Genomic DNA, 20,563 nt, shown 5'->3' with positions numbered 1-20,563 from the left:
CATTTTCTCGACTGGAGCTAGCTCTCTATGGAGTCCTGAACAGATGTTGTGTCATCCAGACCTGAAAGCAGCAATGCCAGTGTGTCCTGAACCCACTGACCCATTTAAGAACGTAACAACTTCATTCCATATTATATAAAGCCTATAGAGCCATGGTAAGAAAGGCAAAGACGGCATTACTTATATATTCAAAGCTAATTACCCTGCTCAAAGAACTTCACAAGATAACTGCTGAATTCTAAAATGCTGTATATTCGACCTCCACGTTCACCAAGTCACATCAGTTTAACTACTTAGAAGATCAATTCATCTTCAAAGCCAAAGAACTGGAACAGCATCTTGATACTGAAAACAATTTGGAAATACATAGCAACACAACCTTCACTTTGGCTTGTCCAATCATCCTACATCAGAGACTACTCTCCTTCAACCTCCACTCTGCAACCTTACAATGGAGTAAGCTTTAGTCCCAAATGAACTCAAAACTGATTATTGAAACACATTAAAAATAAAACCGAAAGGACCAACCACGTGGTGTCTTCTGAAGCCCGCAAAGCAATGGTCTACGACTAGGCAAATTGCAAGTACGGACTACACTTAATACTTCTTTAATGGGTCCTATCATCCTAAAGTGCTCCTAAGAAGTTAAACTATAGGAGGCCTTCCTTCCTCTCTACAGAGCTCTCATACGATCATGTTCCCATTTACACTCTGCACCTTTTTCCTTAATTGCTGAAGTTCTACCACTTTTCCTACCTATGAAAAGGTACCTTAGCCCACCACCCAAGTGCATCTTCTCCTTCAACCTAGAGAGCTATAATTACATATAAGACAAGCATATTAAAATACAAATTGAAAGCCCTTCTGATCTTGAATCTTTAGTCGATAGCAAATCCCTCCTAACTGTTGCCCACTGTATCCTAATGAGTCACCTCAAGCTGAACCCATCAAAAACTGATATGCTGGCATACGAGTAAATGGACCACTTCGACCTGCCCACAATCTGGTCAAATAATAGCTTGGCTCACTTCAGAACACATCATATAAAGGAATCTATGGATGAACATGGATTCTAATCTCTTCCTTATACCTGAAATGCATCTAGTTATCAGAGGATCCTTTTACACAAAGATGCCATTGTCTTTTCCCCTTTGCTTATGTTTTCCTGACATATTACAAGCAACCCTCAATTTAGTACTCTGCCATCTAGATTATGCCAACAGTATTTACCTCGTTTTCCTCCATGGGATTAGGAAGCTACATAGGATCCAGAAAATCGCTCGGTGATTGACTCCTTGATGAAATATTTGAACTCACATTTCAATAGCTCTTCAGTCTCTATTCTGTGTGCTTGTGATCGGATGGATCGCTTTTATGTGAATAGCTCATTGTACTACCTCGGCTCTGGGCCCCCAGGCTCTGCCTGCAGCATATCATCTGAGCCGATCACTAAACCAAAGCCCTTATCTGCAGGTTGGTTCCTCGCCTAACCATTCCTTTCTGGTGGAATCTCCTCAGTTTAGGTGCTAAGGAATGGAAATCAATTCGTGCTAGAATAGTGCACAATGTTTTTGAATTTCAGAAAGCATTATAAAAAGCTTGCTCTTCTTTTAAACAAACGTTTTGTATGTAGTCACATGCGTGGTTGAGTCAACTTTCACATCATTCCTCCACATTGCAAGCTTACCTACAGCCACAGTATATTTAGAGTACGCCTCCAGCCCTCACCCAACATCTCTCATACAGAGCTGACTACATTCAACACCCTTACAAACATGCACTGTTAAATAGCATTCAGAAAGACAATGCAAACTGGAGCACCTCAGAACGCCATGAAGGTGTATGAAGTACTATGTAAATGCTATAATGCAATACAATGTTAAATTCACTTTTTCAGAGGTCTGTAATGTTTCACCATTCATCAATCAGTGCGAAAAGAGAATACAATTGTTGTAGAACATCCACAGTTGCACCATCACTTCAGCCATAACTTCCTCCCACCTTCCCTGAGGGGAAAAATATTTATAACTAAAAATTCACAATTCTAGTTTAGAAAAAACATAAACAAAGAAACTGCTGAAAAAATGTTTTATATGAGATCCAAGGCCCTGTGCATCCTAATGTAGTTTTGCAACCCGTGCATTCAGTCCAGTATTGTACTACTTAATTCTTTAACTACATCAGTACATGCTGCATCACCTTTCAAGAATCAATTATTAATACTGCCTTATTCATTCAGCTTACATACACTTAAAACACTGAACAATTTACAATAAAAAAATTAATCTGTGACAAAAGCTTATAGTTTGTGTACAGTGTAACAAATACATACAACTTTTTTACATGGTACCAAATACATTTAAAAATGTTTTTTTCAAAAAGTGTCACGGCGGAAGTTAAAACTGGTCATTATTTAAAAATTTCTAGAAGAACATGGTAATGATTCCAGTGCAATAAAACAAAATGGTTACTTACCCGTGGGAGTAGTTTTGCAGCTAAAATTATTTTCTGGATTCACATGTTATGCACCATTCCTCCATCTAGTGGATGGGTCTGTTGTTGTTCCTTTTAGTCTTTCTCCTCATTATTTTGTGGCCATCATTGAGTCGTGGACCATTTAGTCCCATGTCTCTCCTTGAATGATGTCAGATGTACGCCCCAGAAACCACTCAATGTAGTCCCCAACTTCAAGTTCTTTTTTCCCCTTTTTTCCTTGTATGATTTCCTATTCGTAAACCTTGCAAATCTTCTTTCTTTGGATATACACCTAAACGCGGGAGGATTGCATTTGAATTCATTAAATTCTTCAAGCTGCAAAACTACTATACGTAAGTAACATTTTGTTTTACAGTATGAATGTTTTCTGGATTCACATGCTATACATACATATATATATTTTTTATGGAGTTTTATATAGCGCAAACTTGACCCGGTTTCAGGTATCAGAGCGCTTTACATAGCACCAGTTGCGTTACATGAGGACACATTAATTTTTTTTTTAATAGGCACAGAGCGATTAAGTGATTTGCCCAGAATCACAGGATGTTCAGCGTTATTGCCGAGACTCAAACCCGGTTCTCCAGATTCAAGGTCGACCACCCTAGCCGTTAGGCTAACTCCTCTCCCCACTGATTTCATAGAGGTATCCTTTTCCATTGGGAGGTTGAGATTACCACAGTGTGCCTTGTTTTAAAACTGTTTGTCCCACCTGACAGGCCTGAATGTCCACACAGTAATGTTCAGTTAAAGTATACACAGAAGACTACATGGCTATCATGCAAATGTTGTTTAAGGATATTTGTGAGGAAATTCCGATGCACACAACTTGGTATGTGTGATATGATTGATCACAGACAACGTAGCAAGGAAGAAGACGTACAAATGTGTTCTTATTGTGTCGATTTATTGGAATGCATCTAGTTGGTACAAGAGACCAGCCGACACGTGTTTCGTCAAGAAGGGTGATAACCCTTGACTCTTCAGGGCTGTACACAAGTCGTGAACGGAGGGGTCGGGGGACTGGTGATAATTCCAACCCGGTCCTGGTCGGATATGTCAGGGTGGACGGCACTTAAAAAGTGTGCGTTGAGTTTCTGGGTGAAAATCTGAAGTGATCACAAGCTGCGACGGCGGCGGGTAATGCCGTGTCCGGTGGCAGCGGTATAAAGCACTTTATTTGTTTAGAGATAGGTGTCTCCTCGGTGTAGGTTTTCGCCGGGTGCGCCCTACTACGCGGTGGTTCTATGCCTGAGTATGTGTTTGCGGGTGCTGCCGGACTGAACGATTGTGTTCATGGGCAGAACCTCCCGGGCGGCCATCAGTTCGAGTTTTAGAATTCTATAAACTCGTGAATGTTTTCCCATGATTTGTACAGGGACATTTCCTCCACTGATTTAGAGACACACCCAGCAGAGTACGGATCCCGGTGACCTACATCTAGCTGGGCTACCCAAGGATCTAATTAAGATACGGGTAACCGGTGGATTTGACTGCGACAGTCCTGAAGAAGACCAGGGTGACCTTTCGGGCACAAATCAATGGTCCAAACATGTTGACTCGAGCAGTGGTAGGAGGGAAGTCTTGAGAAACCTCATTTTCTCAACAAGACATTTTCCCATCCTTTCTTTTCTTTTAATCCTGATAAGGGTACCATAATTGGTTCTAATAAAGTAATTCTTTCTTTTGGCACCCCTAATCAGTTTTAACACACGTCTTTACTGCACTTATTTGTGTCGCACATCTGATCCACGAGGTGTTCCTCTACACACGGTATCACTTATGTATGTTACTCGTTGTACGTATTAACGTATTATGTTGTACGTCTTGTAACGTGGAAATTTATTATTTTTTTCCCCTTCCCTAATGCTCCGCCCTGGATGTGGCTACACCAGGGCGTTTGTAGCAGGCCCTATGATGAAGCATGTCACATACTTCGGTATGTGAGTGAGGGCAGTTTTCTCCAAATTGGGAATTTCCCTTTGTTTATGTTGATGAACTCTTTATACCCATTGTTTTTGTGATCATAGTCCTTTAGGGGGTCCTGGGTATTGGAGTATAAATAATTTGGCCCTCTCCCCTTGTATGTGTTTAACAGGGAAGCAAGCCCCTGGCTCTCACAATGTTTAGTGTTGCCCCGATAAACGTCTTTCACTTGCATTTGGGGATGATTTTTTTAAGTTGAGGGAGAAGTCAAGCTTATAAAGCGTTTATATAACAGTTATGTTGTCCTGGGACTGCCTTTGGAGGTGCTATCCACCAAAGGCAGTTGGGGCAAAATCTAAATGATGTATGAGTAAGTTCCCCTTTACCAGCCAATTGTCTAAATACAGGTCAACATATATTCCTCTTCTCTTCAGATGTGCTGCCACTATTGTGAAAACCCTAGGTTCAAACTTTAAAAGTGTAGTACCCTGAAGTGATAATGTACATTGACCACAACAAACCTCAGGAATATTTTAGGTCCTGTGTTAACTGGTATGTACAAGTCAGAATCTTTGTGGTCTACAGTCGCTGTGTAGTCTCATTTTTGCAACAGTGGAATCACCGCCTGCAGCGTTGTTGTTTTTTTTTTTGTCTCTTTACAAATCTGTTTCAATTCCCTTAGGTCTAATATTGGCCTGAGTGTCTTGTCTGGTTTTGATACAAGGAAATAAACTAAAGAAACTCCTTGGTCCCTTTGCTCCGGTGGTACTTTCTCTATTGCCTTCTTGATTAAGAGGTTTTTGACTCCTAGCTATAGGTGCAACTTTTCTTCTTTGCTGCCTACCTTTGCTTGCAGTCTTCTTGTTGGGAGGATAATAGTTCTATACAATAATCGTGTTTGATTAGGTTTGACATCCATCTGTCAGGTTGATTTCCTTATAATCCTGGATGAACCCTCCGACCTTTCCCCCACTGATGTTTTGTACAGGAGAGGATCTGCTGAAAAGACACTTGTTGGAGTGTCCTGATCCTTTCAGGGGGAATTACTATTCCTCTGGGTCCCCCTTGTAATCTGTGGAGTGAAGGAGATCCATATGGCCACCGTGGTGATGTAGCGGACATAGTGAAATGAAGGGAGCGTGCAACATTGAAGGTTATTACCCTTCCCTTATGGGTATTTTCTTCCTCTGGGCCATTCCTCCACAAAATGCCCTTTGTATGAGACAGTGTCTGTCTCGTCCTTTTTCGTGCGCCTTAGTACTCCTCAACTGTACTGCTGAATTTACTGTCCCCTGTGAAGGGCATGTTGATTGCCGAGGCCCATACCTCTTGCCTACACCCCGACACCCTTACCATGTGTGTCTCCTCTGTGTCTTGGCTGCACACAATTGCCTGCTTGTGATGTCTACAGTGTCAATTGCTGACTTAAGGCACTGGAAATATTCTTAACCTACTGATCTACTGTTTTGCCCTGTTTAAATATTACACTGGCAGATGTTGCAGGAGGACCTCGATCTCATCCCATTGTTGGTGGACATATTGATCTAGGGTTTGTAATATGCTGCCACTGACCTTTCCATCTTCCTTCCCACCATGTCCCCTCACTTACTCTCCTTGTCAGGTGGAAGCATAGTTGCGGTGGATATATTTACCCTCTTAAGTGCTGTTGCAACTATCCAGGATTCTGATGCCACATTGCTCTTGACACAAGGTAGTTCTTGGGTAGAGTGCCTGTCTTTCTTTTCTATTCTTGGTGTGAATGATTTCACTGCAGCTGGTTCCTTCCATGCTTCTTTCAACTTCAAGAGCGTTTTGGTGGACAGCATTTAAGATAGGATTTCTCCTTTCCTCCTTCCCGTGGGAATCTTAAGACTTCTGCCTGGCTTCGGTCGGCAAAGGTTTTTGTGTTGAGACAATTTTTGTGTGCTTTGTTACTGAAGATTTCAGCTCCACTCCTGCACACCCTTTGTGCATTACTTGGCGTTTTTTGGATGCAACATCACTCAATGTTCTTTTCTGTATTCTTTCCTTATCTGTCTTAAGGATTTCTTTGATGTCAGGGTCTTCTGCCTGAGCCACTTCGGTTTCCTCATGTGTTTCGTTGTCGCTGGACAACCCCAAAATATTTGAGCAAATAGTGCTTGTACTGGAACAGTGCCATGGTATGGTGTGCCCACCTCTGGTTCGCCAATGCTTTGACACTTTTCGGCTGAAACTCTGCATGCAGTGCACCATTCCAGTTTGTAATCTTCAGGAGACAAAGGTTGCAAACATAGCTGTTCTTTCAAACATATTTGTGGTGGCAGTTGGGGCAAAATCTAAATGGTGTATGCTCCATATCCCTTAGTCATTCTCTGATCCAAGTGATTGATGCGAGTTCTTGAAAACCTTTGTTGTTTTCTGGATTTCTTTTATGTTTTTCCTCCCCCTTGACGTCTGTCGGTAATCTTGCTACAAGCTACTCTGCTCTTTGGTGTCCTCTGTGAGTTCTTGGTCTTTTCGGCAAACATTTTTCTTCTCCAGTGCCACTGGCTGTGCTTGCAGACCCCAGAGTGGAAAAGAAGAATATGATTATGAGGACTACATTGAGTGGTTTCTGGGGTGCACATCTTACCTCATCCAAGGAGGGGCGAGGGACCAAATGAACGAGCAAAAAAGAAGACTAAAGGAACAATTACGAACCCAATCTCCTGATGATGGTTAGCACGTACCACCTAAATACAGAAAATATTCACCCAGCAAAACCATACCTACCTTGCCGCACAGTTAATACAAATGAAGTGCATATTCAGGAATGCATGCAAGTTCAACAATGTCACCAACAAAGCTCTCTTTGAATGCAAGTAACTCCATGGTTAGGGATTCGAATTGCAAGTAACAAATATCAAGTCACTGTGTAGATTGCATTTACGGTTTCAGTAGAAGGCAGCTGCCTAGCTTATACATGGTTTCACATCATTTTCCTCCACTTCATCATCGCTGTCGTCAACTTGATGGATAACCAAATCTGATGACCCATCTTCCATCATTTCTGCAGTCAATCTTTGCTCACTGCCAACCTGCCACCCAGAGTCCTTCTCATCATCTGGCGAAGGCGAAAACACAAGAGACGATTCGTCATCCTCATCGTCATCTAAGTCAATAGGAATGCTCTCCACACCGGCCTCGGACAGGCATTCATTACAGAGCCGGTAGCGCCTTGTTCCCTCTTGCACAACCTGTCCTGTCAAGTCTGTGACATGGCGTTTACACTTCCTGCAGATAGGCTTTCCAGCCTGATGGATCTGCATAAATAATAAAATATATTTTTTAGAAAAATATTCTTGACAAGAAATGCTGTTGAATGCAGTGGAAAAAATACGCACTCAAAATACAGTTACTTGTGGCCATTAGTTTCACTCCTATGAAAAAAGAAAGTATGTCAACATATCTACTGCTCAAGAAAAGAAATTGGTTAGAGAGTATTGCATCCAAACAATGAAGAACAAATGGTAATTCAGACACAAGACTAAAATGAGCCACCGTGATCACTTAAAACAAAAGCTTTCTCCTGGCTATTGCTAAATGTGTGAGGCTAATCAATGTAACCTAGTATACTGTACTTCTGACATTTTGAGCTTCCTTTAAAACCATATGACAGCCTTTAATGTGACCAAATGTTTACCCAGTTTGGACAGAGCTGGAAAGCTATAAAAACAATCCTTATCCTGGTGGAACATGACCAAAGCCCATAACCACCTGCTTGTAGATTAGAAGTTAATAAAGTTAGTTTGAGATTTGTCGAGACCCTGAGAGTAGGCATTACAGTTTGGCACTATTATTACACCACATGTAAGTGTACAATCCAGGAAATGGGTTCAGAACATCAGCCTAACCCTGCAGAGATTGTTTACTGTGTGTGCTATAACCTTCATTATATAGTCATATAGAAATGTCAACATATATGCAGTGGAAGGGTGAATCTTCAACACTTAATGGTGTTTGGAAATACAAACATATATTTCCATCTCACAGCTGTCTCTATGGACGGTTACATGTTTAGCAGGTGAAACTGTAAGTGATTTACTGAAGTTATTTATACGTCACCAAATATATTGACATAAACTGATATATTAAATTAGATGATGCTGCTACATTACAAGTAATGTAATTACATTTACTAGCTGTCATATTGGAAAGTTTCAATTCTATTAAGGACACAGGCAAGGATTATGCTCATCTTTCTCCTCTATATTGCATACAGCAGCCTTAATAAACAAAACTACGTTTCCAAAAACAAAAGAAGAGAACATCACAATCAATCAGTAAAGAGTCAGTGTATTATAATCCATCACCACTATTTATAGCCCCTCTTTCCTCGTGCGACAGATGCCTCCTGACATGCGTGTTCCATCCATAGTTGCCTCAGTCTTGCTCGGAGGCATCATTCCCTGAAAATTCTGAGACATAGTCATTGATGCAAGGAAACATACCATTATAGAGCGTCATCACTGAAACAATCGCAACAAATCAAAAATCAATAAACATAGTTACACCCAATGAAATCCAGCACTCCACGTTTTTGCAAAACCTCACCAGGGAGGGTACAAGCAGCCTTGATACGGGTGGGAATAATCCTCAACTTCATGTCCTTAATACAATTGAAACTTTCCGTTATGACAGCTAGGAAATGTTATATTCTATGTCAGGACCGGAGGCAAGGATTATGCACTTTCAAAGCTTACTTGCTACCAAAGTAGCCATATTTACTACCGGTGTGAACAAGAATGTCTGAAACGTAGAATCTGACGACCAGTCAGCAGCATTCAAGATTTCCTCAATGCAAGCGCCTAAAGAAAAATCTTTAGATGCCCTAGCAACTCTCTCCAAATGTGTGCCAAATAGAGAGGAGTCAATTCCTGCCCCTCACCCAGCAGGCTATGGTGGAGGAAGAAACCGCCTTGAACGGTTTACGTAAGGCAATCAAAAGTTAACGTACCCCAGCTGGGCAAACTTCTTCTGTTAATGACTCATAGTGTTTAAGGCACCAGACTACACATAACTTTGGAACATCCACAAAAGCTGGATAGGAAACCATCATGGGATGACCCATCCAGGGTAAATACCCTACCTGCATTATCCAGAGATCCAACATCCGATAATCGTTTGCAAGAAACCAAAACACAACAACATGCCAAACCTACCTCAAAAATGTTTCCTAGAAAGGTACTTATTGTGTGGGCAAGAGACGAAAAGGTTGAGGACTCTGTTAACATTCCATAGGGATGAATACCTTGGCGCAGGAGAATCCGACAACCTTACACTCCTCATTAAACTCCTAACCAAGATATATTCAACGACCTGGGAACCCTCTATGCGAAGGTGGCTGCCGAAATAGCCAAGTGGAAAGTATTTACAGACCTGTATGCCATACCTTCTTTATGCCAAGGAGGATAATAAGTTCAAAATGTGAAACACTCCTGAGTCAATGAGATCTACATCCGTATGCACACACCAAAGCAACCATCTGCCCCATGCAGACTTGTACATTTTATTTTTCCCATCTTGCCTAGCCCTGGCCAAGAAAGTTTGAGCTGTTTCCGAAAGTACTCAGACTACCACTAGTCCTGTAATCCTCCACGCCATGAGGCGCAACCCACCCCCAAGACCATGTGAAGTGAATTCCCCAGGAGATCCTGAAGAATATCCTGCCTATGGGGTAGGCAGATTGGAAAATCCCCATGCCTCCAAAACAGCGGGATCACCACCGGATTTGCCTTCTGTCGTCAAACCTGGGTCGCCATGCGCATCAGCTTTGCAAACAGGGAAAAATAATACCCTGCTTCCACACTCCAATCCTGCAGGAACGCATCCGTCGCCACCACCTACGGGTCTGGCCTCTAGCTGAAGAAACTGGCTATTTGACAATTGAGGCAAGAGTCGAACAGGTCCACAAGTAAGAGCCCCAGAGCGTCTGAATCATTCTGAACACCTCCGGGTCTAGTTGCCGTTCACTGAGATCCTGAAGATGCCGGCAGTGCCAATCTGCCACTTCGCTGGATCTCCCCAGAAGGTACTCCGCTGTTACCGAAATATTGCGATCCAGACAATCGTGCCAAAACCCTTTTGTCAGTTCGGCTAGCAATTTGGATTGAGGACCTTGCAGGCAGCTGATGTACCTCACCACCAATATGTAGTCCATTTTCAACAGAACCGAACAACTCACCTTGTCCTTTGTCCAGCAACGGACCTCGAAACAGGCTGCCAGCAGCTCTAGACAATTTATATGCATAGACTGCTCTTTTGAGGAACATTTTCCTCCTGTGACTATACCTCCAAAGCTGCCCCCCCCCCAACCTGTCATGCTGGCTTCTGACTCGATACCGATATCCGGACTGAAAACAAAGATGTCCCTCCCATTCCAGACCTCCATGTGAGTCAACCACCAAACCATTTCTCTTTTGGCACGCTCTTTTAGAGTAATCACCGCCGAATAATTCAAACCTTTGCATAGATGGCGTGCCTTCACCTGCTGCAGAGTCCTGTAATGAAGAGGGCCCAGGAATATGGCCTGGATGGATGTTCCCAACAGGCCAACCAGCCTTGCCATTTGTCTGAGAGATGTGAGACTCCAGGCCATGGTATTCCGGAGTTCGTGACGAATCTTCACCATCTTTTTGGAGGGCAGATTCAGAGAGGACTCCCTTGAGTTGGTAAGGAAATCTAGGAAGGATGTTTGCGGAGATGGGACCAGAAGGATTTCCACTGGTTCATCATAAATTCCAGATCCTCCAACAGATTCACCATCTTCTGGAGATGGTTTTATAACGTTCAAGGGCACTGGTCCATCTGTAAGATGTCGTTCAGATAGGCGATCAAATGTATGCCTCTGCCACAGAGGAACTCCACCACTAGCTTAAGAACCATGGTGAAACACCAGGGGGCGGACAGCAGACCGAAGGGCAGTGTCAAAAACTCAAAGACCTGATGACCCTGAAAGAATTGCAGAAATCTGCGATGAGGCAACAAGATTGGGACCGTACAATACGCATCCTTGAGATTTTGCCACACTAACCAGTCCACCAGCCTCAGAAGGTCACGGGGGAGATGGATGCCTTCCATCTTGAAGTGGCGATATACCAGCCACTTTTTGATCACCCTTAGATTGATCACTGGGAGTTGACTCCCCCTCTTCTCCAACAGGAAAATATTGCTCACAAACCCGCTTCAGTGGATGACTGAAGAACTATTGGCCCTTTCCTCAATAGCTCGTAGATCTACTGATCTACCAGGGAACATTGTACCTGGGAAAACGTCAGCGATAATGGCCTGAAGTGTTCGATGGAGTTCCGAGGTACTCGAAACGAAAACCATGGACTGTCTGGAGAACTCAGGTGTCAGAAGTTACCTGCCACCAATTCTCATGGAATAAAGCCGGATGCCCTCCCACCTTTAGTCGGGAAGAAAGGAGAGTCCTTACCTTGGAGAGATCCATGGGCATGGCTGCAGCCATCTTCTCTGCCCCCCCACGGTATCATGTTGGAAGGGATAGAAACCTCTAAATCTCACTTCGTCTTGCCTTTGCCCTAGATAGGAGCCTTGGCTTCCCTGGGAGGCATTGATGACGAAATGGCCAGACCAGCACCGCCTGCCACACACGGCCCCAACAAAAACCGTAGACAAAAATATTTTCTTGATAGAGGCCTTCCCCTTATTAAGTGATTTTAAAGTGGCAAAAACTTGCTAAGTTCTTTGAAAAAGAGGTCCCCAAACAACCCCCCCTTGCATTTGGGAAACCCTCCTCCAAATCTCCTAAGTACCTCAACTTTTGGGCCACTCAATTGATAACACACAATTAGCGTTGCCCAATAAAATAACTGCTCTCTGGGTGCATCGTGATAGAATCTCAGGAAAGATTAGAGCACTCCACTGTTTGGCTTGTTTAGACATATCTAGAATCTTCGTAGGAACCCCCCTCACACTTAAACGTTTATCCTGACAGGACCACAGGAGCGGTCAATGCCCTTCTTGGGGTCTCTAATGTAATTCACCAAGAATGTTGCCATCCATTCATCAATCTATGGAGTGAGGGGATTGATGGGGACACTCTGCCCGCATGCGGGACCTGGCCTCTTTTTCAAGAGGCTTCCTAAGACGCCCTTCCACATAGGTTGCAACCTTCTCGCTAGGGGACAACACAGAGGACTTTGGGTGAAGGAAATCGTCCGCATCCAACATGTCTGCTATCAAATTATCCGGTGGAGGGGCAGGAAGCTGGGAAGGCAGGGAAACCTTGTCTGATGATGGGCAGCACAGTCTAGAAGGGCCTGGGTTGCCATCCGAATCCCCCTGCAAATCATCATCTCCCATAGGATTAGGAGAGGGAAGGTCCAGTACAAAGGGGTCAGAAGCTGGAAACGATGGCTGGGTCTTGGGGAAAGCTCTTTTGAGATACTCGAAAGTGTCCTTATCAATGCCCTGATTGGAGGAGGCTTGTGCGTGTGATGCAGGGCCACAGGGCACTCTGTTTCAATGAGAGGAGTTTGTTGGTGAACTTAGGCCAATTTCTCATTCTTTTTCACCAAGAGCCCTAGTGCCAGAGGCGCCGCATGTTGTATTGAGGCCTCTAACACCTCACAAAACATGTCATCAAGAGGCAAAAAGGAGGCAGATTCGTCCTGTATATACGGATATGGAGTAGTTGACTCAATGTATATGGGACCACACAGGGGCGGCCAGGGTGAATGAGAGGGAAAAAATAATAATGAAGAAGAAAAAACACTTCCTCCCGCTAATGCTGACAGGTGCTTCTCTCCCGCAGTCACTGGAAAGCACAGGTTCCCCACCCAATCCAGATGTTGCTCTCATGCTATGATTGGTCTGATCGGCCTGGTCTGCTGCTCAGACAGTGCCTGGAAACCTACAGCTTTTCTCCAACCTGGCTGTGAACACAGCTGAATTGGAGAAACAGAAGTGCACATGTCTATTTGGCCGGACTAAGGCAGCATGCCAACTTACATGCGTGCCCATCACTACTCCCTTTCATGGTCCAGCCCCGCCCTACACAGGCATGCCAGCCAGAGCCAGTCACAGAAAAATAAAATGATATTATGGTTTTATTATCATTTATTTTTTTGTGACTGACTCTGACCAGTGGGGCGATGCTCCTTCGCATTTACGGAGGACCCCCTTTGCGTAGTCGAACCGTCCTCCAAAGCTGCCAAGTCCCCCAACTTTTGGCCCACTCAGTTGATAATGCACAATTAGCGTTGCTAAATAGAATAACAGCCAGGGCAGGCCCTTGCAGTGCAGAGTAAAGACTCATGTGATGATATAGAAGCAGGCCGCACAGGCCACGCGTTCTGGGATACAGGGGGCAGATCAAAATGGACCTATGGTACAACAGTGCCTTCAAAGTGGGACTAAGGGCCCCTAAAAATGTGTAAGTCCAGTTAAACGGTCTCTGGGCCCTTAGGGATTAAACTGGCAGGACACTGGAACACAAAATTCTAGAGCCCTGAGGGGCCACAGCCGGGTGGCGGTCACCGCACAGTAAAATGAACAATTACTGGGCAATAGCCTTCAGATACAGACCCCTGTAAGGGAGTTACGGGCTTCCAGGGTACCCGGGGCACCCACAAAGAGGCCAAGGCTCTGAGAGGCAACTTCTCTGCAATTGCAGAAACAGAAAGCAACACTTGTGGAGCTGGAGGAGGGTCTTGTTGCGCTACGAGCGCCCTCTATCAGTAGAAGAAAAAACAACGAGTTAGACACCCAAAGCACGTAAATCAATTAGCAATCCCACAATAGCAGTGAAAATTTCAACAAGCATTTACAATGCAATGGTTTTGCCTTTGGAAAAGTTAGAGCTATTGGCATTGTAAATGACAACATTTGTATTTATGTGTTGGTTTTGAAAACAGATAAATAAATGGCATTGTCATTTACATTGCCATTAGCTTAATCTCTCGCAAATGTGAGACCTATTGAACCCTACGGACGAGCTCAGCAGACAGCAATTACTACCACACACACACCCAGAGCCTCCCCCCCGCCCCCACACACACACACACCCAGAGTCCCCCGCCCCACACACACACACACACACACACACACACACACACACACAGAGCCCCCCACACACACACACACAGAGCCCCACACACACACACCCAGAGCCATATATATATATGTAAAAGTAATTATCCAAATATCAGCTGGCTCTTCAGTTACAACGTTTCTGTGAGCTCAGATGACTTGCTCATTGAACTGTGGCATAGAGTCCAAGAGCTGCTAGTCTGTCCATAATATCTACTGTCCATTTACCACTCCATCAAATGAACAGCTTCCAAACCTTAACCCAGAACCGTAACCTCATGTTCCCCTACTAGCAGTGACAAAAAAACTAAAGCCCCGGTCACAACAGTTACAAGTGGACCAAACATGGTCATTGTCTTAACTTCCCTCATGTCAACAACCACATGAGAAATATGAGAAACATTTGAATACTTGCTAGCTGTTGTATCCTTTCTGGCTATTTCTGGATAAAAATCTAATTTACTCAAACTGTTCGGAGGGAGTTTGCTTTAAAAACAGATCTCTAAACCCCTCCTCTCTGCAGTCCTGCTTCCATACATACTGTGCACCGATGCTCAGCCCCCCCCTCCTCTCTCTGCAGTCCTGCTTCCATACATACTGTGCACCCATGCTCAGCCCCCCTCCTCTCTCTGCAGTCCTGCTTCCATACATACTGTGCACCCATGCTCAGCCCCCCTCCTCTCTCTGCAGTCCTGCTTCCATACATACTGTGCACCCATGCTCACCCCCTCCTCTCTCTGCAGTCCTGCTTCCATACATACTGTGCACCCATGCTCAGTCCCCCTCCTCTCTCTGCAGTCCTGCTTCCATACATACAGTGCACCCATGCTCAGCCCCCCTCCTCTCTGCAGTCCTGCTTCCATACATACTGTGCACCTATCCTCACCTCCCCCTCCTCCTCTCTGCAGTCCTGCTTCCATACATACTGTGCAACCATGCTCAGCCCCTCCCCTCCTCTCTGCAGTCCTGCTTCCATACATACTGTGCACCCATGCTCAGCCCCCTCCTCTCTCTGCAGTCCTGCTTCCATACATACTGTGCACCCATGCTCAGCCCCCTCCTCTCTCTGCAGTCCTGCTTCCTTACATACTGTGCACCCATGCTCAGCCCCCCTCCTCTCTCTGCAGTCCTGCTTCCATACATACTGTGCACCCATGCTCAGCCCCCCCTCCTCTCTGCAGTCCTGCTTCCATGCATACTGCGTACACATGTCGCCGGCCCCCCTCCCGGCCGTCCTACTTCCATCACACATACTGTGCACACATTCTCAGCCCCCCCCCTCCTCTCTCTGCAGTCCTGCTTCCATGCTGCGTACACATGTCGCCGCCCCCCCTCCCCGCCGTCCTACTTCCATCACACATGCTGTGCACACATTCTCGCCTCTCTATCCCCGGTGCTCCAGTTTTAGACTCCTTGAATATTTGCCACGTGCAGACCTGAGAGGGGGGAGGTGGGGAGGGACTCTGCATCCATGTCAGCTCGGAGCCCCGGGGGTGGAACCACAGTTCCCGGGAAAGGGGGCGGGAGGGGAGATGGCACAGGGCGCCGGTGTCTGCCAGCTTAAGGCACCAGGCTTTGGCACGCATATGTACAAGGGCGGCCGGAGGGATCCCGCCCCTGCGGAACGGGTGCAAGTGGAAGCACTAGAAGTGCACAGCGCTTCGAGGCGGGGATGGGTTCAGTTCAGCATGTGCCGTGAACGGCACTGAGGACAATCAGTAATCATGCCACAGGTCCCGCATGGCAGAGTTCATCGCCCACAAAAAGTATTTCATAAAAGCAGGGGACAATAAACTAAAATGGGACGAAATTGATTAAACAAATAAATACCTCCAGCAGATCGGTGCTGTTCTGTTTACACATACTGTGGCACTTTTCCAAAAAGATTTTCAGGGCCGTCGGAGCTCGGAAACACGAGCGCTTGTGAAGCCGCTATGGCGCCGGTGTCTGCCAGCTTAAGGCACCAGGCTTTGGCACGCATATTTACAAGGGCGGCCGGAGGGATCCCGCCCCTGCGGAACGGGTACAGGTTGAAAGCCTTGCAAGTGGAAGCACTAGAAGTGCACAGCGCTTTGAGGTGGGGATGGGTTCAGTTCAGCATGTGCCGTGAACTGCACTGAGGACAATCAGTAATCATGCCACAGGTCCCGCATGGCAGAGTTCATCGCCCACAAAAAGTATTTCATAAAAGCAGGGGACAATAAACTAAAATGGGACGAAATTGATTAAACAAATAAATACCTCCAGCAGATCGGTGCTGTTCTGTTTACACATACTGTGGCACTTTTCCAAAAAGATTTTCAGGGCCGTCGGAGCTCGGAAACACGAGCGCTTGTGAAGCCGCTATGGCGCCGGTGTCTGCCAGCTTAAGGCACCAGGCTTTGGCACGCATATTTACAAGGGCGGCCGGAGGGATCCCGCCCCTGCGGAACGGGTACAGGTTGAAAGCCTTGCAAGTGGAAGCACTAGAAGTGCACAGCGCTTTGAGGCGGGGATGGGTTCAGTTCAGCATGTGCCGTGAACGGCACTGAGGACAATCAGTAATCATGCCACAGGTCCCGCATGGCAGAGTTCATCGCCCACAAAAAGTATTTCATAAAAGCATGGCACAATAAACTGAAATGAGACGAAATTGATTAAACAAATAAATACCTCCAGCAGATCGGTGCTGTTCTGTTTACACATACTGTGGCACTTTTCCAAAAAGATTTTCAGGGCCGTCGGACCTCGGAAACACGAGCGCTTGTGAAGCCGCTATAAGCAGCACGGCGCATTATGTTGGAATAAAAAGAAATTATAGGGCTGTCGGAGTCTGGGGGTTGAAAACACAAGGTTTGGATAAAAAAAATGTATAGGGCCGCCGAGCTTGGAAACACGAGTGCTTAGTAAGAAAATGGTCAAAGTAGGGTCGGAGGGAGGAAGGTTTTGGTGTGGCAAGCAGTGACGGGTGGCAGGTGGAGGTGGGAGGGGCGACACGGGGAGATTAGCACGTTTGCCCCACTCACCTGGTCTGGCGGCTGCTGGAGAAGGAGAGCTCCCGCTCCTCGGGACTCTCCGGGGCGCCGCAGGACTTGCTCTTTCCCCGGGGCTCCTCCTTCGCTCGGGAGCCTCGGGACAGACGCAGGTTGCTTCCTGCTCTCCACTCCTCCTCCGGATGACGTGGCGGAGGCTCGGCCGGCAGGGCCAATCCCAGCGTGGCCCTGGCTGGAGGCACACGGCTGCTTCCTTCGGGCCGGATCTCGCTGCGGGCAGCATCTCCGGTCTCCCTCACAACACGGGAGACCGGCAAGGCAGGAAATGGCTTCCCCAAGGAAGGGGGAAGCGGAAACCACGTCCTCCCGGCCCCGCCCACAACCAGGCGGCGGGCCGGACATCTTCTTCCGGTGTTTCCAATGCCGGCCCAGATTCGGGGGCGTTCCTGAGAACAGGCTTTCGGCTGACGTCGCCAAAAGCCAAAAATTCTCGGAAACGCCCCCGAATCTGGTCCTGCATTGACGGAAAAACATGTCTTCCAATGGCTAGCCTCCATTTATGGAGCTAGCCAATGGAAGACGGGGCGGATTCCAAGCCCCATATACTATATCTCATTAGGTTTTTCCTAGCACATGCGTACTTCGTACGCATTGGCTAGGCAAAGCCTAAAAATGAGAAAAGAGACTATCAGAACACTTAAATCATGGCTGCTGAGCAAAGAAGAAAGAGGGGGCATACACATTGGCGATGGACTATGATACATGGACTGTTTACTGATTGGTTGTGAAATTTTCTTCTTTCCCTTAGTGTTTTTTGGGGAAGGTAGTTTTGTTAATTAAGGCAGCTGTATGCAATAAAGTAGAGAAAGATGAGTATAATCCTCGCCTCGGATCCTGACATAGAATACCACTGTACTTGGATACCGCTCAACGGGTTGTGAATTGCTTGCATGCCACATTCAGGTTTGTAATGCATCTTTCCATTTTATTTTTGAAAGGTGGTTCTTTTTTTTCCTTTGGAGCCCCCATTGCAAGGCCACTACTGTGTGCATAAACTCTGCACATCAACACTTGTAGGCCAACCAGTTCCTACCTATTTTCTCCGACATGCAAGGTTTCAGTGTGGAATAAGCTCCAAAGGGTAGATGGTTGGGTGTTATTAAGAAGGATGAGCAAGGACTTAAAGAACTGAGATCGTTATCAAGGTAAATTTTCTTTTTTCTGTCGCCTGGTTCTCCCCTCTTCCCAAGTACTTGGGCATCTGGTTCAACAGGTTAAACCACTGAGATCTGGAAGGTAAACATCATATGCACAACCCGGCCTCAAGAAATAGTATGTGCAGAACTCATGCCTGAAAACAACATATTTTCTAGACGAAGCACATGTTCAGTAATGAATTCATACTTGTATCGCGCACTGAGACGTCTTGGCGCTGTACGCATACCGCTGTGGAACCCTTCCTGGCTTTTCCGTGTGAAATGCCCACTCCTGGGCAACCCCAAGGTGAAGTCAGGCATCCCAGCGTAGTTGGGGCCGTTGTGGAGATTAAGCAAGCTATTGCCCAGAGTTGCAGAGTGGGACCCATGATTAGAATAGGCACCGAGGCGAGAATTATCAGGTCCGAGGAAATTGAGCCCAAGACCCGCCGAGGCGGGAATTGAACCCTGGTCCCGGGCCAGACCTCTGTATCAGGGTCTGCCGCTCTAACCATTCAGCCACACTTTCTGGTGACAGAAAGCATGTTGTGTGGCCACATGACTGGCTAGCTCTTGTCTGCAGTGAGAATGTATCTTTGAAAAGCCACTGACACTTCCTTTGCTCTGTTAGAAGGAGCATGAAGTCTCACAAGAGAGTTAAGATCCCCATGTCAGATTTTTCTGATGTGCCAGAAACTACCCACATAGAAAGAGGACCTTTTTTGTCTGGGAAAAGCCAACCATAAGTAAACAAAAAATGTGCTGAAACTCGGAAAGGAGCTGTTCCTCACAGGTAGAATATCAGAGGTATGGAAACATCAACATTGTGAAATGGGATAGTGTCAGGCAATCACAAATAATTATTTCCTGATTTAAATGAAACCCAGAATATTAGAAGGGACTATTGCAAACTCCACCCTGTGGAGGATTATACAAGTCTCCTTGAAGAAAAGACATACTTCTTCTTGAAGAGGCAATTCTGCCTTCAAGCTCATATCACACACATCATTTGACTCAAACAGTTGTACATCAAGGGAAAAGACGATGATGAATACCCTATTAGAAGCAAGATCCATAACGGGAGGATGGTATTGTAAGAGTTTATCAAAGCTATCCCATGTAAGCTCATTTTTTTGGGGAAGAAGGTAAATCGGAGTGCTCTTGTTTACTTCAGTGTCTGCAGTTGCAGAAATCAAATAAGATCCCAGTCTCAGCCAGAAAAGTGTTAAAATACAAATTCTCATTCATGAAAGCTTGAAAAGATTTAAGATTATATGGCACAATCACTTTCTACGTGCTTCTTTCTATTCATAGATGTCTCCACTATTTATGATGGTCATTTAACCTCCATTTTGAAGACTTTTCTATAAATCTTATCCCTTGTGAAGTTCTCTACTACCCTGGTGGATCTGGCTGGATTTGTACAAAACTACAACCAAATAAATAAATGGCGATGTTCCCTTTAGAGATTTTACATGTGTCTACAATAAAACATTTCAGGAAACAGGCTCCGCAGTGGAAGGGATGTTTGTAAAAAAAATAACAAATGGATATGAAGCTTGTAAAAGGAAGGGATTTTTCTGCAGGAAAGACAGGAATTTTCAGAACCAGATTTGGCAGGGTCAAAGCTGGACTATGAGCATAATCTCAGAAATGTGTGGATCTCAACAACGTTTAAAGAATTTGATAAATGAGGAGAAACTGGGACAGGTACAAACCCCATCTTCTTTGGTCCACTAGAAGAGTTGCTCACACAGTTGTACTCACAGGTCCAAGCCAGGAGGCAAACTCTAGGCACAGCTATTTCGAGCTGCTAAAATGTCTACTTCATAAAGAATTCTTTCTGGATAATTGTCAGTAGACCTTTGCGAAAAAGAGCATTGTAGAACTTCCCAA

At 45.4% G+C, this 20,563-nt stretch overlaps 1 protein-coding gene across 1 annotated transcript in view; it reads right to left on the bottom strand.

Annotated features, from left to right (window-relative positions):
- Window positions 1–6,158: 6,158 nt before the first annotated feature.
- Window positions 6,159–20,563, bottom strand: part of ZBTB8A (zinc finger and BTB domain containing 8A) — a 178,850-nt gene continuing 164,445 nt past the window's right edge. The window contains exon 4 of the mRNA XM_086955702.1: window positions 6,159–7,706. Coding sequence (XP_086811828.1) covers window positions 7,356–7,706 — 351 coding nt within the window. The 3' untranslated portion in view covers window positions 6,159–7,355. The remainder of the gene's footprint in view (window positions 7,707–20,563) is intronic.

Source organism: Lissotriton vulgaris, chromosome 2_1 (genome assembly GCF_964263255.1).
Source record: "Lissotriton vulgaris chromosome 2_1, aLisVul1.2, whole genome shotgun sequence".
NCBI lineage: Eukaryota > Metazoa > Chordata > Amphibia > Caudata > Salamandridae > Lissotriton > Lissotriton vulgaris.
This window is presented reverse-complemented; position numbering and strand designations above follow the sequence as displayed.